Source organism: Marmota flaviventris, chromosome 7 (assembly GCF_047511675.1).
Source record: "Marmota flaviventris isolate mMarFla1 chromosome 7, mMarFla1.hap1, whole genome shotgun sequence".
NCBI lineage: Eukaryota > Metazoa > Chordata > Mammalia > Rodentia > Sciuridae > Marmota > Marmota flaviventris.
Window position 1 is genome coordinate 112,416,342 of NC_092504.1, and position 23,564 is coordinate 112,439,905.

The following is a 23,564-nucleotide window of genomic DNA, read 5'->3' on the forward strand; positions in this document are numbered from 1 at the left end:
TAGAATCTTTGGTCTCAAACATTCAACAGAATGTGCTAGGGGAAAATTGTGGAATTTTGGAAACAAACAGATCTGTGCCTATAGCCTAACTCTGTTACTTACTAATATTCTACCCTGGGCAGGTTACTTAACCTCTCTGAGGTTCAGTTATTCTTATAAGATGGATGTATTGCCTTTTATTTTGGAATCTTGTTATCTATGGGTGCTTCAACAATATCAGAGTTTCAATTTTTTTTCCAGGTTTGCTTTAGTCAGACTTCCAATACTGTAACAAATACCTGAAGCTTATAAGAGAAAACGTTTATTTGGACTCACAGGTTTAGTGAGTTTTAGTCCATGGCCAGTTGGTCTTTTGCTTTTTGGGTTATGGTAAAGCAGTACATCATGGATATTGCATGGCGAGGAAGGGTCTGGAGTCCCAATATCCCCTTTAAGGGTCCACCCTTATTGGTCTAAGACCTCCACTAGGCCCATCTCCTAAAGGTTCTACCTCCTCCCAATAGTGCCATGCTGGGGACTAAGTCATTGACACATGAGTCTTTGAGGCCACTCAGAGTCAAATTACAGCAGGTGTCTCCTAGATGCTTGCATCAGGGCTGGAAGGTATACAACATTTTCATTAATCTTCCTACCAACTATGCAATGCAGATTGTACCATTTCCTTTATACAACAATTAAATGGAGAGATAGTATATAGAGGAATCTGTACAAGATTGTGGAGCTAAGTGTGAGAGCAGAGAATTGACTTTAAATTTACTTAATTTGTAGGTTTATTTTACCCTGATTCATAAAGATTTATTTTTCTTTTCATTCCCCAAATGGAATTACACAGTTTTCTAATTAATCTGTTTATCCTCTTCTGAAAGGTGGCAGTTCCTAAAACTCAAAGTATTTTAATGGTTTTTATTATTGCTCACTTATTCAGAATCTACCACCACATAGGCAATGGTTTTAGTTTTCATTATTGGGCCTAAGATCTTTCCAATAGGTTTCTTCTAAACTATTTCAGATTAGCTACTAAAATACTGAAGTCCAATGCAATACACTTTTAGGTCAGTGAGATTTTGAATAATCCTACCTGAGGAAGAAAGCAAGATGTTACCTCCTGGATAAGTAAAAGTACAATAGTGTCTTGTCTTTTCTGAACAGAGTCAAAATCCTGCTGGCCATAAGTCTACATGTGATGTCAGTGGGAACTTTGAATACTCAGGGTGGAGATGCCTAACTTGGATGATCTGACTCTGGAGCTATTAGCAGAAGCTGGAAATGCTTACAGCCATGGATGAGTCAGAAGGCTGTGAACCCTGGACTTATTCTGACAGTTGTATTTAATTGAAGGATTCTGGCAAGTCAGCTATTCAGACAGCACCAGCTCTATGGAAATCTTCTGACTTTCCCAAGTTTTATTTTATTTCTTACTCAGCTTCTTGGATTTTGTTTCTGTTTTCCATTTTCAGATTTATAATCGCTTAGATACAAATTGTTGTGGATTCAGACCACGCAAGGAAGATGCCTGTGTACAGAATGGATTGAGGCCAAATTGTGATGACCAAAATTCTGCGACTCTAGCACACATTATCCAGCGAAAGCATGACCCAAGGCATTTAGTCTTTATAGACAATAAGGGTTTCTTCGACAGAAGTGAAGATAACTTAAACTTCAAATTGTTAGAAGGCATCAAAGAGTAAGTTTGGTGTGGGAATAACATCCTCTGGATATGGCATTTATGTTAAGTAAGTGGTAAGGTTATGAGAAAACTCACACCATATGTCTGATAGCTTTAACCCTTGAAAGGAACTGTGAATGTGAATCTGGGAGTGGTGATGTGGAGAAAGGACGGATGTCTAGAGTGCATTGGGGCATCAATTAACAACCTGCACGGTTGTGTTGCTTGGTCCTCATTATGAAAATCCACATGGGTTAAGTTGGGAGACTGCAGGATGCCTGGAATAAGAAATGGCCAAGGAGGAATAAGCAGGTGGCAGAGGCTGTGTTATTAGGGCATGGAACAGGACATGGTGGGAACTAACAGATATGCAGATATTGCCATAGCAGGATGTCTAGATTCATAATAAACTCAAGTGAGTTTTATGAAGGCTGTGTAAAATTAAAGCCAATATGGTGTGTAAGGTACAATATCCAAGGGACAGCTGGATATTTAAGTTTAGGTAGGAAGCTTTTTTGGGGGTGGGGGGAGTTGGTACCAGGGATTAAACCCAGGGGTGCTTAACCACTGAGCAACCTCCCCAGTCCTTTTTATTTTTGATTTTGAGACAGGGTCTTGCTAAGTTGCTCAGGGCCTTGCTAAATTGCTAATGCTGGCTTTGATCGGGTAGGACGGTTTTGGGGACACTTGAAAATCCTTTAAATAGACAAAGATTTTGGAGGAAAGTGTTTGACATCTAAAAGGGAGGGCTGATGAGAACCCGATAAGGGAACAAGTATAGCTATACTCAGGAATGACCAAGAATTTAGGGGAGACCTCAAAAATCTGGTGACATTTGGCAGGACTTAGAAAGAATGCAGGGTAGAGTGGGGACATATGTGGAACTAGAGAAAATGAATTCTGCTTTGCAGAAGTTAAAGTTAAAATACAATAGGAAGGTGGGTATAAGCAACGCATATAATACACACGTGTGAAAATGTCACAATAAAACCCATTATTTTCTAGAATTATTATGCACTATTCATTGTAAGTAACAACATGATGGGCGCTTATGGAATACTTGATCTTACATTTATTTGAAAACAAGGAATTGACACACTTAATAGTGGCAGGAACCAGCTATAAAGTTTGAGCTATTCAACCCTAGAATGGAAACTGACTATATTTCAAGGTGATGAGAGATTTCAAAGAGAACCATCTTCTCTTTGCTTCCTACCTTGGTCTAAAATCAGATTGACTAGGACACTGAGGTAAGTTGGAGACTTACAAATACAATGATACTTTAATACAATAGTAATTCAGTGAAGTTAAGTGACTGCTGGAAAGCATACCAGCAAGTCTAAAATTGAGTTAAGCCTGTCAAAGTGGCACATGACTGAATCCCAGCTATTCTAGATGCGGAGGCCGGAGGATATTAAGTCTGAGGCCAGCCTGGGTCACAGTGAGATATCACCTAAAAAAAAAAAAAAAGAATATAGTTGAAGTTAAAACTCAGTTCTTCCAAATCCAAGCCCAATATTTTTTTCTTGTAATAATATGTGGTGTTCATGCTTGGTTACTATTACTTTTCTCAATAAAGTTTAAATGGAGCTCACTGATAGAGAGCTTGCCTACCATACATGAGACCCTGGGTTCAATCACCAGCACTGCAGAAAACAAAAGCCGAAATAAAACAAAACAAAAACACCTAAAATTTCTTGTTTGTAATACTCTGAAGCATATTTTGATTATTCTTCCTGAACTCTAATACTTAGGTAATGTGGATTTTATATACTTTAAAGATTAAAAGATTTTATATACTTTAAAGTTTAAAAAGTGAGTTTTGTGAGACCAATTTCATGAGGTTTTGCCATGTTACCTATCCTATTGACTATTGATACTTGTTCTTCAAATTATTTTATTTTTTTGCACCAGGATATGAACTCAGGGGCACTTAACCATGGAACCATATTCCCAGCCTTTTAAAAATTTTGTATTTTGAAACAGGGTCTTGCTAATTTGTCTAGGACCTCCCTAAGTTGCTGAGGCTGACTTTGAACTTGCGATCCTCCTGCCTCAGCATCCTGAGCTTCTGGGATCACAGGCATGGGACACCTTGCCCAGCTTCATGTTCTGTTTTTGTATTGAAGGTAGAATATATGACAGATTCTATTTTTTGAGTGTCTAAACTAAGGAAATTTTATGTATAGGAAAATTTACATTCCTAAGACATCACTTACTTAATTGATATTACAGGACCTAAAATTTCTTCTCAGAATTAAAAGTTCTTGCAGAATACACTCCATCCACTTTAAACATTCATGTAGATATAATAGTCTAATTTGTTTTTTTTCACAGAAAATTTAACTTCAAGTGTATTGTGAGGAGCATTGGGTTTAAAGCTAAATCTTTGAAATATAATTCATGCATTGAGAAGTTAAATGAAGACTTCACTAATTCCAGATTTATGCATTGAATATTCCTGTTAATCAGTGTAATGCAAAGACCAGTGATATTTTTGTTTTCCTTTATGAAGAGGATTAGTCACTAAAGAGACTTACGGTTTTAACAGTTTCATCTCATATATTCTGCCACAACTAAATTAGTTGAAGGACTATAGAATTTATAAATGGATTATTAATACTTCATAGAGTAAAAAGGCTACTCAATTAATATTGTAGTCCACTAGATCATATAATAAATGTCTCAGGAAACTCAGAGCATCTTGTAAGCATTGTTTCATTCATTCCACATGTCTCAGAATTATTAAGCATGCTTAGCTCTGGGGCCTTTGGTTTTCAGGTAGGATTAGAATGGCTAGAGCCCATAGATCCCTTGCATCCATACTTCCCATGTGCCATTCCTCCTGTGACTCATCAAAAAGAGGTGGCCAGGCATGATGGTATATGCCTGAAATCCCAGCACCTGAGGCAGGAGTATCGCCAATTCAAAGTCAGCCCCAGCAACTTAGTAAGAAAAGGAAAGGGCTGAGGATGTGGCTCAGTGGTTAAGTGCCCTGAGTTCAATCTCTGATATTAAAAAAAAAAAAAAAAAATGGAAGAGGTCCTTAGAAGGTCTGAAATTTCTGGCAGTGTGTACTCTTTAAGCGAGTAAGTATTCTTGCTATAGTTTTAAAGGTACAACTGAATTTATTTTAAAATTACTATTAACCCTAATATTTTATAATACTTTTGTCAACATTTTAGTGAAAGCTGGGAAAGACCAAATGGGATTTTGTACCCTCTTAAGGTAATGCAACAAAGACCCTACCAAGCTGGCCTTAGGTTTACCCAGAGAGATGTCTTATGCAGTGACTTGGCTCTAAAACTTGTGTCACTAAATTTATTTGAAAAACATTTGTGCAAGTCAGCTTTCCATGACGGTAGTAAATACCAGAGATAATCAATTTATTAAAATGAAAATTTTCTTTTGGTGTATAGTTTTGTAGCTTTCAATCGATAACCAATTGGCTCTGTAGTTTTGGGTCTGTGGTAGCCCAGTATGTCATGGTGGGAGTGCATGGAAGAGTAGTCCCATTTACCTCATGGCTAAGAATCTGAAGAGAGAGGAAAAGGAAGCGGGCAGGACCCCACTATCTCCTTCAAGGTAGCAATCTAAAACCTCCCACTAGGCCCACCTTTTAAAGGTTTTACTATCTCCCAATAGTACTACCCTGAGGACCAAGCTCTTAACATATGGGTCTCTTAGGGGACATTCTAGATCAAAACTGTGTCCAACTTTAACACTCCACTAAATATAATCCTCCCAGTAATCCCAAATGTATGTAGTAAAATGAGAAAATTTCCTCTCTCAGTTGTATAACTTCTACTCTTTGAGAACACTTTACTGAAACTGTCAGCACTTTGCTTCTCACATTTTCATACATAAAATCTCACCTTGTCACTTGTGAGGATGCTGATGAAATGGAGCTCAAGACTGAAGAAAGTATTTTTGCTTGTCTCAAGGAAACCTAATTCTGTGCCACTCTTTGCCTACATACAAATGACCTTAAATAAGACATTAGTATGTCAGGTTCTCAATGGGTTAGGAAATTCAGTTCATTCTAAACACATGCTTCTACTATATTATTACTAAGAGAAGTGTCATCTTGGCAGTGACAAAAATGTTTTGGTTCTAAAGGTATCATTTAATTACGTGATCTATGGGGGATAAATGAATGGCAGGGCAATTGGGAAAGGACTCATATTTCTAAGCAATTACTAAGGATGAAATATCACGTTGTCTTTTCAGGTTTCCAGAATCTGCAGTTTCTGTTCTGAAGAGCCAGCATTTACGGCAGAAACTCCTTCAGTCTCTGTTTCTTGATAAGGTTTACTGGGAAAGTCAAGGTGGTAGACAAGGAATCGAAAAGCTTATTGATGTAATAGAACAGAGAGCCAAAATTCTTATCACTTACATCAATGCACATGGGGTCAAAGTGCTACCTATGAATGAATGACATAAGGGTCTTCTGTCTACAGTGCTGGATATGTTTATGCATTTTTGTTTGTTTTGAAATCAAGTACATCAACCTCAAGTCCTCCTAGGAATGAAACAGTATATCTGAATATAAAAACATAAAATTAATTTAACCTGAGCACTATATGCAGATTTTAAATGGTTTAAAAATGCATACAGCTCAAAAATATTCATTTATATTTTTGTCTAACATGGCATGTGTGTCTCAACATCTGGCTATGGAAGAGTTCTAATTATTATTCCAACTAATTTGTAAAAGCATTTGTCATGTCACTTAACAGAGCAGTGTAAACCAGAGATACTGACTCCTTTAATAAAATATATTTTATGCCGTTTGACTTATCTGACCGACTACGAATGGGAATGGTTCTTGAGGTTATTCTGTCTCCGATAGATGACAATCCTGGCACTGCCCAGAGGCAATTCTACATTGGGAAATTGAGGCACATGATCTGTGAAAGCAGAGGAGGCTCTAAATGTATTCTAAATAGAATGATGGATGAATTCCAAAACCACCAGTATATTTTCTATAGCATCTAAATAATCAGCCATCTTTGAACAGTAAGAATAACATTCTATTGATTTTTTTTAAAAACTTACTTTGTTGTCAGTATGGAAACATCCATATCTGACAGTGTTATATGTTGGTTAGCTTTGCTTTCTCAGTTTTGACCCAATTTATGTTTAGTGTTTTAGAAATTAAACAATTCTAAAGTCTGATGTTACCTATTTGAAAATACACTTAGTATTTTTTCAATGAATACTTTAAAAACCTTTGTCATTTTACCAAGGATATAATTTCTGTATATTTTATTAATAATAATGATTTTGTTCTATTATAATTAATCTGATTATAATTAATCTGATTTAATTGATGTTGCCCAGATAGTGACAATAGGTCTAAATACAGAGTGAGTTTAAATTTATTGTCTATTTTATTTCAATATGAGAAGTACAAGCAAAATAAATTAAAACTTTACTCTGATCAGTTCTTCTCAATGAGAACACATAACCACAACTAAAACAATGAATTTGGACAATATTAACCCGCAAATAATTACCCCAAACTTCCTCTGTGAACTCTGTAATGAGTTTGGAAGGACTTTGACATAATTGTATTCGTCTGTTGGGTCTTCATGTTCCTGGAAGTTACCCAAGATCATCTTGTATCATAGGTACTCATAAAGAGGCTTCAAATCTAGAACAAATCATCATTTCCCTCCCACTCTCCCCATCCTGCTCCTTACGTAAAAATTGATTTACTGACTGGGATGTAGTTCAGTGGTACATCCCTTGCCTTGGGTTCTATCCCACAATGTCAAAAACAAACAAACAAAATCAGAAAACAAAGCCAAAAAAAAGCAAATAAAACTAATACTAAAAGTTGGTTTATGGGGTTTTTCTTTCCCCAAATATTTCAATATACAAATTATGAATGTTTACAATTAATTCTATTGTCTCTTTTCTCAGTTCTGTTATTCTAACATACAGGACGTTTTCTGTATTCTCATCAAGGATAACTCAATATCATTGTGAATTAAAACCATTAAAGATATTAGATTATAGGCTGGATTTTAAAAGAAGAACATATGTATAGATTTTAATTTATAAAAATCTATAGAGTAAATTATCAAAATAAGCACAAAGAGAAGATGGACCAAGGAGAGAGGGATCATTTGATTACCAATTTATAACTTGTTTAGGCTCATCTTCAAGTAGTACACTTAGCATCCTTATTTGCTGTATCTGTCCTCTGAAAGTTGATCTCGGATAATTCTTCTCTGATTTTCCCCATACAGCAGAGGGAGTACCTCTCTCTGTTCCCACAAATTCATAGTACTTGTTGGTCCATTGAGTTCTTACTTTGTCTGTTCTGACCCTGCTGTCTATAAATCTTCTCTCATAAATCATTCTCTTAATAGAAGAATTAGCCTAACACAAGTTTGGAGACATTGATGTGAAATAACTTTTTTTTTTTCAAGTTGTCTTATACCTAGTCTTATCAAAGTGAAATATCTGCAAATAGGGTTTTTAAACATATAATTTACCATCTTAACCTAAATTTGTGATATTGATGGTATGAATTCCAAGCTCCTTAGAAGCTATCTTTAATGTGGTCTCAAGCTACACTGCTGCTTTCCTCCCATATGTGAACCTGACTGTATTTGCCTTTAGTTATTCCAAAATATCTAATACAAAATGAAAGGTCCAAGAACACATTTATTTTAGCAACATTAGAATTTTAACAGTGTATTGTGCTTTATAATCAGTGAATAATTCATGATGTATTATTTTTGAATAATGGATAGCTAAAGGCTAAGCTGTTAATTCTAATAGGTAACTTTCTTCTTTTCTCTAATTGAAACAATGAGAACACTTTGTGCATTTCAGATGCACTCAGATTATGCTGTAATCTGGTCCTCATAAGCAATTATGTGGTTTATTTATAACACTATAACAAATTTAAAATAGAATAATTTACCATGGAAGACATGCAAAAACTTACCTGTATGACATTTCTTTAAACTGATGATAAGAAAGTAAATATGTAGCTTAAAAATCTGTAATAAAACATTAGATAGTAAAGATGTGTGCTATTTTTTGGTAAGTGGGTTCATTTTCTTTTCTGTAGATGGGTTAATTTTCAAAAGCTGAATATAGAAGAATCTTTGTTACCTTTACTCATGAATAAAGAAATGATTGAACAATCAAGACCTGTACTGAATAATATTTGTGTGTGGATATATTTGATATCATCATTAATGATCATTATACTTTCTCTTGGTGTGTGTGTGTGTGTGTGTGTGTGTGTGTATACTGAGGCATAATATGGCAAAGTGACTTTCCCCAATTTATACAGATGTTGACCTAGAATCTACAGTGCTGGAAATGACATAGAAAGTTAGAACACCAAAACTTTCTCAGAGATTTCATTATCTACCAAGACAAAAAAAAATTCTAACTTCAAGCATAAGGGTATTACAAATACACACTCATAAGTAGTGATAAATTTAGGCTATATTTTTGGGAACCTGCTGAGTTTGAAATAAATAAGGAAGCTACCCATTCTTTGAAACTTGTGAAAATCATATTGCCCAGTTGACTGAACATCTCCCACGTGTTATGCTCTGTGCTAGACAGTACAGATGTTCAAATGAACCAGGAAAGTTTTAATACAGTAACCATCAGATAAGACCTGTAATTAGGTTTTAAGTTACACTCTTAGTGGCAAAAGTATAGGAAAGCAATTCTTTTGAGGAATGTCCAGGAATAGAAATTGCTTAAGTCAGGTTTTAGTCACTGTTGGCAGACTGCATAGCTCTGGGTCCAAGGTAAGGAAGAATACCATGGTGGAAGGGCATGGTAGAGGAAAGCAATTCAGAACATGACAACAAAATGCAGAGAGAGAGAGAGGTGGAAGCCTCCACGACCCCAACTTTATAACTTTGCATTCCTTTAGAACCAAGACTACATGGTTGATATTAAGAGCTGTCATCATATTGAGCTATATCCAAGTCTCCTGGGACTATGACTCAACAGCCTCTAAGTACCTGGACAACCAACCACAGTGAAATAACTTCCTGGGTCCCTGTGTAGGGTGTTCAAATTCTTAAAGGAATTTTTACTTTTATACTCTTGAGCCTGAGATGGATAAGGTCTTGCCAATTCCTCAGGTGCCTTCAAGCCATCTTTCCTATTGTTTCTTGGTAAAGTACTTAGCATTTTTATTGACTGTAATTTCTTCAACAACCATAGCTATTTAGCTCCAGTTTCACTTGCATTTTTTTCTGATCAAACTTCAAGTTTTTCAAATCCTTCTACTCTGCTTTTTTGCTCCTGATTATCACAGTAAACTTGACTAGGAGCTGCCAGCAATATACATGTCATGGTCTGAACGCTGTACTGCCCTGAAATTTCCTCTGCCAGGTCAATTAGTTCATCACCTTTAAATTCAGTCACACAGAAAGTCTCAGGACATGGGAAAAAATGTAGACAAATTCTTTACCAGAATGAAACATAAATGGCCTTTAGTCCAATTTCCAACAGATTCTTCTTTCTCATCTGAAACTTCATGAGCCCAGTCTTTACTATCCACAGTCCTACCAGCATTGGCATTCAGGTTTTTGAACCCCCACTTGAATCACACATTAAGCTTTTCTTATAACAATCTAAAGCTTTTACAGCTTACATCTCTAAACTTGTCACAATTCGTATCTCCACAAATCAGGTCCCAAGGTTTTTGAACCACATGGTCATGTTAGTCATAGCAATGGTCCCACTCCTGGTACCAATTTCTGTTTTAGTCTGTTTCTCATTACTGAGACCAAGAGATATGACAAGAACAATTTAGAGGTGGATAAGTTTATTTTGTCTTGTGGGTTTCAGAGGTTCAGTGCATGGTCAGTTGACTCCACAGTTCTGGGCCTAAGGTGAGGAAGTACATCAAGGTGGAAGGGTGTGGAGGAGGAAAGCAACTCAGAACTTAGTAATGAGGAAGCAGATTGAGAGAAAGAAAGAGATAGCTCTGTTCACCAAGGATAAAATATTAACCCCCCTGTGACCTACTTCTTCCAGTCAAACCCTACCTGCCTTGGGTTACCACCCAGTTAATTAATATCAGTGGATTAATCCATCAATTAAGTTGTACCTTTCATAATCTGATCATTTCACCTCAAAATTCTTGCATTATCTCATATTTGAGATTTGTGGGGACACCTCATATCTAAACCACAACAGAAATTATAAGACTAGAGGGTTTTTTTTTTTCTTTTGTACTCAGATTAGGAGTTTCACTGTATCTGTAGTCTATTTTTGACTACTAGTATTCAAAATGATAATTCCAAGTCATTTTGTGGCTGAAAAAATTGACCTAATCACTTTAATATCTTGTGTGCATCTCTGTGTTCCAGTATGGTAGTAATGGGAGACAAAAGTAGATATTTGTAATGAATACCATGATTAGTCAAAAATGCGTTAACTTAAGTTCTGTGTTGTACCAGTGGCACTAAACTTTTTATGAACTCTGATTCACTTTGAGAAGCTGGTTAAAAGTATAGCCTGTCTATATAATTCTCCATATAATTTCAAGGATTCCTCAGATTTGTGGATACCCATTTATGGAAATCTTTCTTCCAGGATCTTTGGTTTCCCAGGTTAAGCATGCTTGCTTTCCAGTGTAGTTAAGAGGATGGGAAATTTCATTATGCAATATAGAAAAATTTTTGCTTATTATATTTTGTTTTTATACCAAGCTGGAAACTTAAGTTTGGGCAAATAATATTTAATTAAAATACTTTATTCACCAGTAGAATTTGAAGGATCATTCACTTTAGTGATACTTAAACATTTGCAGCCCATGCTATTAGTGCCCAAACTACTACCATTTATTCAATATGGAATCCTTTCAAATTTATTTTTGATTAATGCTTTAAGTTATTAAAAAATTATCAGCTGACTTATTTGCCCTGATTTATATATTGGTTTAGAGTGTGGGAGAAGTTAATGTATAGTATTAAAAGAAGTTACTTCATTTACTGCTTGGAGTTTACTGAGTATTACCATAAAGTTCCCACTTTTTATAAAACAATTTCCTAAATAAATACATGAACTTTTGCCAATGGTTTACTACCTTGACATTTATGCAAAGAAGTATATGTAACCCTTTCTTACTGTGGCCTTTTATAAAAAAAAACCTTCACTCTTAAAGGAGTTGAGTGTCTATACTCATTTCACCTTTTGCCCCCTTTCCCATTTACACACAGCTGTCTTATGTCAAAATATGGCATCTTCCCTACTTTTTAAGCTCTTTAGTCTCCTGGGATAGGGCCCTGCTGTAAGAAAAGTCTGATTCAGAGTTGTTGGCAGACTTTTGTTTCAGAATCTAAAAATGCACATGGTCATTGAATGAAGTCACATAAATTCTTTCTTGCAACACCATTGCATGTGGTTACATTAGTATAATTCTTTTTTTCTTTATGGAAGGACACCTTTTTACCCTAATGGTTTAAACATGTATTTAGTTTGTGGATAAAAATATGTACAATTATGGGCACATTAAGAAATCCCTATGTATCTTCTTGCTAAAAAAGTAATCTGTATATCTTAACAGCACTTGTCAAGATTTTCTAAAGCTTTTGTGACAGAGCTAAAAAATAAAGAAAACCTCCCTTGTCAGTGGCTGTAATCACATACTGCAGAATAGCTAGCTGTGCTATATTTCAAAAGGCAAAATGGGCTTCAGAGACTAGGACCAGTCACTAAATGAGACTGAAACAGCTGTGATTTTGTTGAATGTGCCAACAGTTTCTTTAGCTCCAGGACACCAGACATTACTTCGTTTATAAAGTACCCTATGTTATTGGCTCAACTTCTGTTTAGGGGAATAAGAGATTATGTTCTGTATCCTCAGTTTGGGCCCCCAGGACTATTAAAAATTGAGGTCAATGCTTTTTTTTTTTGAAACTTGATACTACTTTATAAAAACTAGATCATGATCCAGATATCCTTTCTAACTCTGTGAGAATATGTTCTGATTAAGCTTGCAAATTTAGTTTTTTAAGAGAACAATGGAATAATTTATAGTTTCTCTTAGATGGATTCAATAGTCCTGTGTTTGAATCAGGTAACAAATCACCCTTAAAGTATAAGACATTCCCAAGAGTTTTGATGACTATTGTGACAATGCTTATTTGTAGCTAGTAATGTGTCATTTCTTTGTCTTACTGTATCATTTCCTTTGTCAGTTGCAACACCAAAATTATTATCTCAAATACAGGAAATGTATAGTATTAATTCATGGAGGAGGAATATGACAGCATCCAAAGTGACAAATTCATATTAAAGACAAAATTCTTAATTAAACCTTTAGCACAGACTTTCTCAATATCATCAGTAGAGATATTTTGGACCAGATAATTCTTTGTCATGGGCAGTTCTTGTGCATTGCAGGATGATTAGTGGCATCTCTGCCATTTATCCATTAGATGCCAGTAGCCACAACCTGTCTAGATGTGACAAATGAAACGGTCTCTACACCACGCAGAATATCACCCAGAAGGCAAAATCATCCCCCAGTGAGAACTCAGTGTGATAGTTTAGATATGAGGTGTCCTCCAAAAGCACATGTGTGAGGCAATGCAAGAGAGTTCAGAGATGGAATGAATGGGTTATAAGAGTCTCAACCCAATTACAGTGCCTTAATCCACTGGTATGGACTAATTGGAGGTAGCTGTACACAGGCACGGTGTGACTAGAGGAGATAGGTTGCTGGGTGTATGCTTTGGGGACATATATTTTTGCCCTGGTTAATGAACACTCTCTCTGTTTCATGATTGCCATGTTCTAAGATGCTTTCCTCCTCCACATTCTTCTGCCATGATGTTCTGCCTCACCTGGAGCCTAGAGAAATGGTGTTGGCTGTCTGTTGACAGAGAACTCTGAAACCATGACTCCCAAATAAACTTTGCCTCCTCTAACCTTGTTCTTGTAAGTTCTTGTGGTCATAGAAGGAAAAAAAAATTAAAAAAAAAAAAAAACAGAAAAAAACCCCAAACCTAATTAAAACACCTGGCCCATTGAGTCCCTCATAAAAAGCTAACTTTTTGCTTTCTTTCTTTCCCCTTACATTTAGTTTGTGCAGATTTTCTCTGTTATATTCCTTTCATTAGGATTTATTGTCACATTGAGGGACAGCAGCAAAAGCCCTGGGAAACCTGATGGTTTAAGAAAATGGATTATTGAGAAAGGTCAACTAAGGAGCATTTTGGACTCTGAAATAAGATTTTTAGGTGAGGAATAAATCTGGGAGCACATAATAAAATAAATGACAGAGGGTAAAATTTTGGAATAGATTATAGTTGCTGATAAGAATGCTTGAAAATCTGTGCTTTATCATCCTCTGTCCCAGGGCCCAGCATCTGCCTTTTTTGAGAATATGCCTTAAACATAAAAAAGCTATACTTTCTTCAGGGTCTCAACAACCTTGTGGAAACCTCTTATGAAAAAGGATCAAAGAAGTGGAGGATATTCCTCTACTATCCAGAGAGTAAGAGAGCAGTAAAATATAGCAAAATAGAATTGTTCTGCCATGATATAGTTAACAGCTGATGGGCGCTGCAGAATCACACTAATTAATGAAAAGGAAGGATGGATGAGTAGTCATAACAGGTTTTAGTCTGTTTTCTGTCACTGTAATGAAATACGTAGGCAATTAACTTACAAAGAGAAAAAGTTTGTTTTGGCTCCTAGTTATGAAGTTTCCAGTTCAAGATTGAGTGGTCCCATAACTTTGGGCCTCAGGCAAGGGAAACTCATCATGGTGGCAGTATGTGTCAGAGAAGAACTACTTATACCCTGAGAGAATAAGAGGAAGAGACAATGAAGAAAAGATTGGGGTCTCACAAACCTCCCCAAGGGCATGTAACTTAAGAGGTCCCATTAAGCCCCACCTTCTCAAGGTTTCATCACCTCATTTCATCAATGGCACCATTCTAGGGACCAAGTCTTTAATACATGCTCCTTTGGGAGGACACTTATCCAAACTATAACAGTAAGTTAAATAATTCTGCAGTAACAAAATGAAATCACATCTCAGTGTCTTAAAAAAATAAAGTAGATATCTCATGGTACATGTTCATCATAGGTTAACAGGAAAGATTTGTTCTTTTGTGAACACCCAGCTATCCAAGCCTATGGAACAGCCTGGCTGTTTGTATCTCTGTGCCTGAACTCAAATACAGTCTGAAGGCACAGAACACTAGACAGAAGTAGCCTTGAAAGAAGCAAAATAAACTAGAAATATCTTGTGCATAACATTAGTAATTATAGCATAAGGTGGAAGTTACAGGTGGTGTCTCAGATTATATTTGAGAGAAATGTAACTTAAACTCGTGTTTTCCCTATAGATTTTTTCTTGCAGGAGTCCTCTACCCTCACTTCTGTCAAGGCTTCCAGGCCATAGTTGATAGGGTCAGTGATACCCATGTGACTTAAGCTGGGCAAATCAGGTTTTTATTCATCCTTGTTTCCTGTTATAATTGAATGAATCAAAATTGGGCAGCTGACTTGGAAGTGGACCTATGGAATATGTCACTCAGAATTTTAGAACTGGAAGATAAGAAAAATAAACTAGAACTGAAGACTAAATTAATAATATGCAAAATTCCCATGGTCTAAGCCATGTTTTTTTCTCTATGTGAGTTTGTGGAAGTTAATTGTCGAGATGGAGTGAAAGAAGAAATATAGAAACAGAAAACCATGGAGGATATGTTGAGAAAGACAGATATACCATGTGGCTTTTGATTTCTTTGTACAGTTGAATTGGAAGTGTTTTCCAATTCTTAGTTTCCGGAAATAACTAAGTCCTCTTTCACAATTCACCTTTTTTGCATCAAATTTATCTAGGTTGATTGTTTTTCTTATATTTGCAGTGAATATAAAAATCTATCACTAGTTCCCAAAGCAGTTACATTTTTTTTTAAATTTCCTTCCATGACAAATAGAGAAGTTTGTGCTCTTAAATTTTCTCCTCCCACTTCCCCTTCTACATAATCATTATCATTCTTCCATTGTTAGTATTCTTAATATTGACCTTTTGTTTTTCACTTTGCCATAGGTATTTTAATTTTATTGGAAGAGGTTTCCTGCCTACAATCAATTATAGCTTCTTCATTCCTAAATATTTTATTTGTTTTTCTTCATTTATCTCATTGTTGACTGACTTTGTTGTCAAGTGATTTTTACAAACATACTAATGAGTACCATAATTACTGAGCCTTGCTCATTTGGGAATAGCATTTGGTTATCTTTATGTATGTAAACCATAGTTTAGCTGGTACAAAGTTTGGAGTCCATATTTTTATTCTTTAGCCATTGTAGCACTGTCATCTGGCATAGAACATTTCAGATAAAGATTTCAGAGTTTGGGGTTGGTGGTGTAGCTTAATGGAAGAGTGTTTACCTGGCATGCATGAAGACCTGGGCCAGTTCCTAACACTGACACACACATGTGTGCTCACACACACTCACAATTTTCAGAGGTCATCCTCATTTCCTCCACTCTAACATTTCACATGATTTGCTTTTCCAATTTTGACCCTCATTGAATTCTTTCTTTATTTTCAAATTTTAACAAATTCAAAAGACATGTCTTAAAATTGGTAATTTAGCATTTAATTTACCATACTTATGTTTACCTTAGTTAAGAAATATTATATAATATATAGTTGAACATATTCGGCTCTATTTTTTTCTATTTTCAGAAGAAGAGAAATTTATCATGTATGTATAGAATCTGCCTCCAAATAAATTGTGTTTTCCTTATTTACTTTTCTATATTTTTTTCTTTACAACCTCTACTGTTTTCTCAAATATCATTTTTATATTTCTGACTCTATTTCCTCAGCATCTATTCTACTTCTTATTCTAATTAAATTTAGTTTCTCTAATTATTTTCCTGTATTTAAGGTTTCTTTTTGTTCTCCTCACTCAGCTTTCATTTTTCAATGCTTTTTAAACTTTTTTTTAGAACTTCATAGTTATACATCACAGTTGGGTTCATCCCATCAAACACATGCATGCATGAAAATCAATTTCATTTCATGATTTCCCCCTTTTCCTTTTTTATTGATTTTCATTTCTTTTTAAAACCAGGTTTTCAGAGGATTTTTCAAAATTTATTTGAGACTATAAGGAATAATTTAAAATTATTCCTGAAATTATGAAAATTGAATTTAAATTAACAAAATTAAAAACTAAGTTCCTCAGTCACTCTAACAACATTTCACATGTTCAGTCGCCACATGTTTGATGGCTACTGTCTTGTCTTGTCACAGAGTACAGACACAGAACGTCTTTATGTGGTAGAAAAGTCTCTTGGCCAACTCTTGCTCTGGAGCTCAGAATCCCTGCATTTTTGTGTTGGAGAAGAGTGTGCAATTTCAGGACATATCTGCAGTTACTGTTTCCTTTTTCTTTCTTCCTACTTGCTAGGTAGCATACCTGGGTTAGAGTTTGTTTTCAGAATTATAGGGGAGAATATCTCTGCAGATCCCCAACTGTGATGTATAACTATTCTCAATCAGCCTTCTTCCCATGCTCCTCTATGCTGCAGAACTGGATTCCTACTGTTCCTAGCTCCATCCATTGTTAGCCTCTGGTCAGTGAAGGACATTTCGTAAGTACTTAGAACCCTATCCCTTATTTTCAAAGAAATCTACTCAGGGCTTTAGTGTATGGGGAATATGAATATACTTTTTTGTCTACCTGCAGTTAGCAGAAATTTTATTATAATTAGCCGATATTCTCTTAATGTATTTTGCTGGCAGCCATTTTGTAGTGTAATAAGTACATCATTCTTTCCCATAGTTTTGTCCTTGTATTCATTTCAATGATTTCTTCCAAATGAGGTTACACTCTTTTTTCCTGTCATATTTTATTGAGTTGCTATTATGAATTCTTCAGGAAGCCAGGCAGGTGATAAATGTAGTGTTGGAGTCAATTGGAGTGTGTGTTGTGAAAAATGGGTAGGGAAGACATGGGGAAGTATTTTAGGAAGGCTAAAAGTTACTTAGCCATGAAATTAATCAAGAAATGAGGTAGGATTTGTCTAATTTTGAAGTGTTTTTCGTGTAATTGTGTATCATTGCCTATTTTATGATTCAGAAGAAATTTACTAAATTCTAAGAAAAATATTACTAGAGGAGGCATATTCTTGAAATATTATGTAAAACAGACTGTTTCAGGTTTTAGATATATTTTCTTCAGTTGTGGCTAAGTCTCTAAAAAGCATATCTTAAGGAGGTAACCTGAGAACAAATCACTGAGAAAGTTTAAGAAGGACGTACACACACACACACACAAACACACACTCACACACACACACACACACACACATACATACACACCAAATTCAAATGAGGAGTTATATTGTTTTTCCTTTTTTTAAAAAAATAATAAATAAGTTAATATCTTTCCACAGTTGAGTATAAACCAAATTACTTACTGTTATTGAAATTGGAGATCTGAATTCAGGTTGAGATGCCCCACAGCCTCAGAAAAGATTCTGAAAAGATTTCTACCTCAGGATTGTATGGCCCAAGTAGCTCTCATCTAACTCAAAAGAGTTTACTTGCTAATTGATTTCTCTAGGGCTTTATCACTTCATTTGTGTAACAAATGTTCACTGAGTGCCAATTATGTGTCAGGATTGCTTTAGGTCCTGTGGTTTGTCAGGGAGCAAGCAGTAAGAGAATTTATCTTTAGCCACTTCTTTTCTTCAGGTTAATGTCTGTATATCTGTGGGATAACAGAAATCAGGAGCATTTGCCAAAAATCATGCAAACATAAGACCAAGTTTATTATAAAGAGTTCCCTCACCATTCTTTAAATATTCTTGTTTTAAACAAGAAACATTAATTTTTAGACATCTTTATGTATAAAATCAAAATTTCTCGAGCAGTATAAAATATCTATAGTGGCTCTGGCCAACACATTTTATTATCAGGAATTGTGTGTTTTGTACAGTTTTACATTCTGGTCTTCTTCCCATTTTATCTTTGGTAAGAAAAACTACCCTATAAATCATGATAAAGACTACAGAAAGAAAGAGTTTGGATTTTTGCCAATCTTGGTAGCAAACTTTCAAATCAAGGAAATGTTCTCAAAAACAATATTTAAATAGCAAAATGTTCTTCCCTGAATGAAATGGATGACATTTTTTGAAGAGGAAGACTAATGGAAACTAGAGAACAAAGTTCAGGAAGCCATCCTCTTTGAGCTGGCGCCCTTTCTGGCAACATAATCCCCTTCAAGGGCCTTCACATCCCAGATCTCTTTCTCCATTACTCGCAATCCTCTTTTCTTTCCACTTCATTTTTAAGTGCATTGCAAAACTGCTACTTCCATTTTATTTTTTTTCTAGAAGCTTCTTTAATGCAATTTTTAACTACTTTTTGAAGCAACTTTTTGACAATGTCTTATCATTTCATTTCTGTAAAATTGCTTGCTTTTTCCCCCCTTTTCAATAAATGCTGTGTTTTCTTCTCTTTACTGGAACACTGAGAGATATAGCCTTTAATAGTTTGACCATTCTCATGTTCCCCACTTCCCTTCATATTCTGGCAAAACTTTCATCCTGTATTAGTGCTGTCAAGCAAAGGTATAACTTTGTTTTTACTTCTGAGGCAAATGACAGCCATGCCCTTTCTGAAAACCTCCACTATCTTTCAACCCTGTAAGAGTTTCTTATATAAACATTGGATGTCGTTTAATCAAGAGAGAGAGAGAGAGAGAGAGAGAGAGAGAGAGAGAGAGAGAGAAGAGAAAATAATAGAAACCTGGACATAATTGGAAACCTAGTTATTTGGGCTCATCTGGCATATATTTTTTATTCACATTCTAAAAATGATTGCATATGCGATCTAGACAGTTGTGGCATGGAAAAATGTGGTATACATCCTACCTTAATAATATCAGATACTCATATCAGGGAGGCATAGTATGATGCATGATGCATTCCAAAAATATTATTTACTTTAAAAAATATTTATAAATTATAGCTTTATATATTTATGGGTTACAAGGTGATGTTGTGGCTTTTAAATACTACACTGAATGATCCTATTAGGTCAACTAACCTATCAATCACCTCAAACTTTAATCTTCACAATTACTGTCTGACAAATTTTTAAAAAATGGAAGCACGGAGAAGTTAATAATTTGCCTGAAAACAAACAGCCAGAAAGTGACCAAACTGATTTGAAGTCAGATCCAAATCTGCTTGACTTCATCCCTTATGCTTATGATGATGAGGATACGTAAGTTTCCCAAGTGCTTTCTCTATCCCATCACACTGGCTTCCCTGAAAGAATTTGTGTTTCTTACACATTGTAAGACAAAATGAAGCCAGGTGTTTCAGTGAAAAAATAGACATCTGATAGTGTCATCTGCAATGTGTCACACGTTTGGCTCTACTCAAGTATGTGAGATGATGATCTTCAAGGTTCCTCAATACCAATACTCGATATTTAAAAGGATTATCATATTAGGCCATGTATTTGGGCTTCATGATTCATAGGAGATGAAAAGAGTTTCAATTCTCAATTGCAATCCCAATCCATTTGTCATGATGCTGAGTTACGCAGAACTAGGGCGCATGTAAAATAAATACCTCTTTCTGTTCCAAGCCTCAATGAGCATTTTTCTTGATGCATTTGGATTCCTCGGGTAAGAAAATCACAATGTAAAGCCATTCTTTACATTTGATGTTGTGAGTTTGAACAAAGGGCTGTGGGACTGCTATGGTGTGAAAGCTGGCAAAGTTCACAGAACAAAGGCAGGCAAAGCCCCCTTAAAATCACAGCATTCCACTTCATTTTACTTCGTGTTGTTATATTGAAAGTTGAATTTGCTAGTTTGCAAGTAGATATAATGGCCAGTAGAGCTTTGGTCAACTGATTAGTTAGTGTGTTTTAAAGCAAGCTATTGGCCAAAACAAAGAACAGATTTAAACTCATAAAACATCAGCTCTGTAAAGGGAAAGAATTCTCACTTTCATATATATATATATATATATATATATATATATATATATATAATTATTCTCATGATCAAAAAAGTGATACTTTATAAAATTTGATATTGCTGCTTTGATTGGAATTTTTACTTTTTACTTTTTGGTATTGTCTTTGTTACAAGTTGTAGGAGTGACACCACCCTTAAAAATAGCATTTCTTTCTCAATACACATTCAGCCACCAATATCTATTTGCATTCTTATTTAAAATTTCAGAAATTTTATATTAAAAAATTTAGGGAAGATTTGGAGGAAAAAATATATAGATCTCCTTTTGTAGGCAAGCAGAATTTTTAAAGAATACTGGGATTCCCATACAAACATTGCATTATGAGCAGAAAGTAGTATGAAAGCTTAATGTTGACAGGCTTTCTGTGTTTACTTTGTGACACACAGAGCAATATGAAACCCATGTCTGCAATCCAGTTCTGTGTGGGTAGAGAAGATTCCTTTTCAGAATACTATGTTCATTTCTACAAAGCCACTTTACAGGCAGTAATTTTTGGAAGAGAAAGCTCCATATATTCTGTCTGACCAGACATGTCCTTGTATAGTAATTGATTTATTCTTATTAATGTTCTTTCCAATGTCATCCAAAAAAGATTTGACATACCTGGCTTCCAGCTAGAAGTAGCAAAACATTTAAGCTATAAAAATGTTAATGATGATCACTGAAAACCTAAATTCTGGACAATGGAAAGAAAAGAAACTAAGAAATAAAATGATTATTCTAAAGAAATTTGGTACTGGATATAGGAACTCATAAAACATACGGGGAAAAAATTGAGCAAATCACTCTGGACTAGAACAATAAATATGATGAACATCTCGGGAGAAAATGTCTCCCATATTTCAGTTACACAAAAGTTTCCCCAATTTTAACATTTCTTTTGGATATAGAGCAAAATTATATTATGTATTTATATAATAAGACATATAAATTTTACTGCATTATATAATATATACTATTAAACATGCACATTTTGTGTTTATATATTAAATATACTTATATATGCCTAATATATATATTTAAGTGAATATGTATATAAAAATATATATAATATATATGTATATGTATTTATATGTCTACATTTTAACATATATTAATTATTTAGTTACTGCATGTAGCTTATTCCATATTATATGTTTAATTCTTTCCACCTAAAACTTAAAGTCCTTATAAATTCAATTTAATATTGAAACTTTTTGGCTATTGATTACTTATATTAAATTTCTGGAGGCTATTAGCCAATTTTTTCAACAAATATTTACTGAACATCTGCCATATTTCAGTCCCCCCAAGACAGATATAGTTCTTGATTTTTTTGAAGCGTCCACTTGAGTTAGAATATGTACAATCAAATAGAAAATTACAGCTGAGTATCATGAGATAACAAGGAGGAATGCTACACATGGGAAAGATGGCATATTTAAATTGAGCATTGAAGCCTGAGAAGTAATTGCCCTGAGACGTGGAGGAAGAGCATTGTAGGAAGAGGAAATGGCTGAGGGAGAGTCCTGGGGAAGGAAAACGTTTCCATGTCTTTCAAAAAACATAAGATGGCTGATTTTTGAAAGCATCATGAGTGAAAGAGTGTCACAAAAGGTAGTTTAAGGAATTGGGGGACCCAGGTCATGACACCCTGCTAAGGAATTTGAATTTTGCTAAACATTCAATGAAAGGACTACTCTGAGAGCTGTGTTGAGAATGATCTGGTAATGGATGAGATTGGAAAGAGGGGAGACAGCCTAGAAGACCATTCAGTGAGAGATGACAGACTAGGATAGAGGAAGTAGAGTGGATAAATGGGGTGATACTTAGTGGGTATTATCAATCAGTCTGGACTATCAAGAATTCAAGAGTGACCACCAAATTTCTGACTTGAACAACTGTTTCATAATGGTGCCATTAAGTGAGATGGGAAAGAGGAGGTGAAAAACGGGTTTGTGACACTGAACATCTGCTATCACATGACAATACACATTCAAATGGATATGTCAAAAATAAATGAGCAGTGTAGGTTGGGCAGCATCTCTCAGCCTTGCACTATTAACATTTTGATAAAAGATAAGTCTTTGAGCTGGATGCTGGTCACAGGCCTTGTAGGATATTTACCTACCCACTAGGACAAACCAAAATAGCTCCAGACATTGCTAAATAACCTCTGAAGAGTACAACTACCACCCGTTGAGAACCACTGGTTCAGGACTATAATTCAGGAGTTGAAGATACATGAAATTTTAAACCTATGGAAGTAGAAAAATCAACTCATGGAGTTTGATTTACTTTAAATGATGTGCTAAATAAATGCAGAATTGCTTCATCTTTAAAATACTTGATAATATATAATAATACTAAAAATTTAATAGAGAGCAAAGTAAAGAAAGATAATCCCTAGACAAATAGAATAATAATGTTTTTAAAAAGGAGTGGAGTTTAAATTAATAAGCATGGAGCAGACACTGCTGTACCTTTGATGGAGGAGATGGAGAGGTAACTACACATAGAAATATGGGGCTTGAATTTCAATATCTATACTGCATAAGGCAAATATTCAGAAGTCTTCATGAAAAAAAAATTCTTCAATAAAGACTGAACCATAGAAATTTGAAGCTTCAATGACAGGGAGCATTAAATATCTGCCCTTTTGTGCAGAGTTTTTAATTTATTAATTTATTTTATTTTAAAATTTTTCTTAATTTTTATATTTGTTTTTATACTCCCTCTATTGCCTTCCCACTTACTTCTTTCCCCCAAATCACTTTCTCTCTTTTCTCCTGCTGCTAGCCGACTTCTTTAGATTCCTCTTTCATGCTTCCTAAGATCTAATAACTCTAATCCTCACCTCCTACCTCATTAACATCTCAT

The 23,564-nt window shown here is 35.0% G+C and overlaps 1 protein-coding gene across 3 annotated transcripts in view; it reads left to right on the forward strand.

Annotated features, from left to right (window-relative positions):
* The window catches only part of Gask1b (golgi associated kinase 1B), a 59,716-nt gene extending 50,880 nt beyond the window's left edge, over positions 1 to 8,836 (forward strand). For all 3 annotated transcript variants that reach the window (XM_071614582.1, XM_027926599.2, XM_071614584.1), the window contains exons 4-5: positions 1,458 to 1,684; positions 5,897 to 8,836. In XM_071614582.1, coding sequence (XP_071470683.1) covers positions 1,458 to 1,684; positions 5,897 to 6,104 — 435 coding nt within the window. In that variant the 3' untranslated portion in view covers positions 6,105 to 8,836. The remainder of the gene's footprint in view (positions 1 to 1,457; positions 1,685 to 5,896) is intronic.
* The last annotated feature ends 14,728 nt before the right edge of the window (positions 8,837 to 23,564 follow it).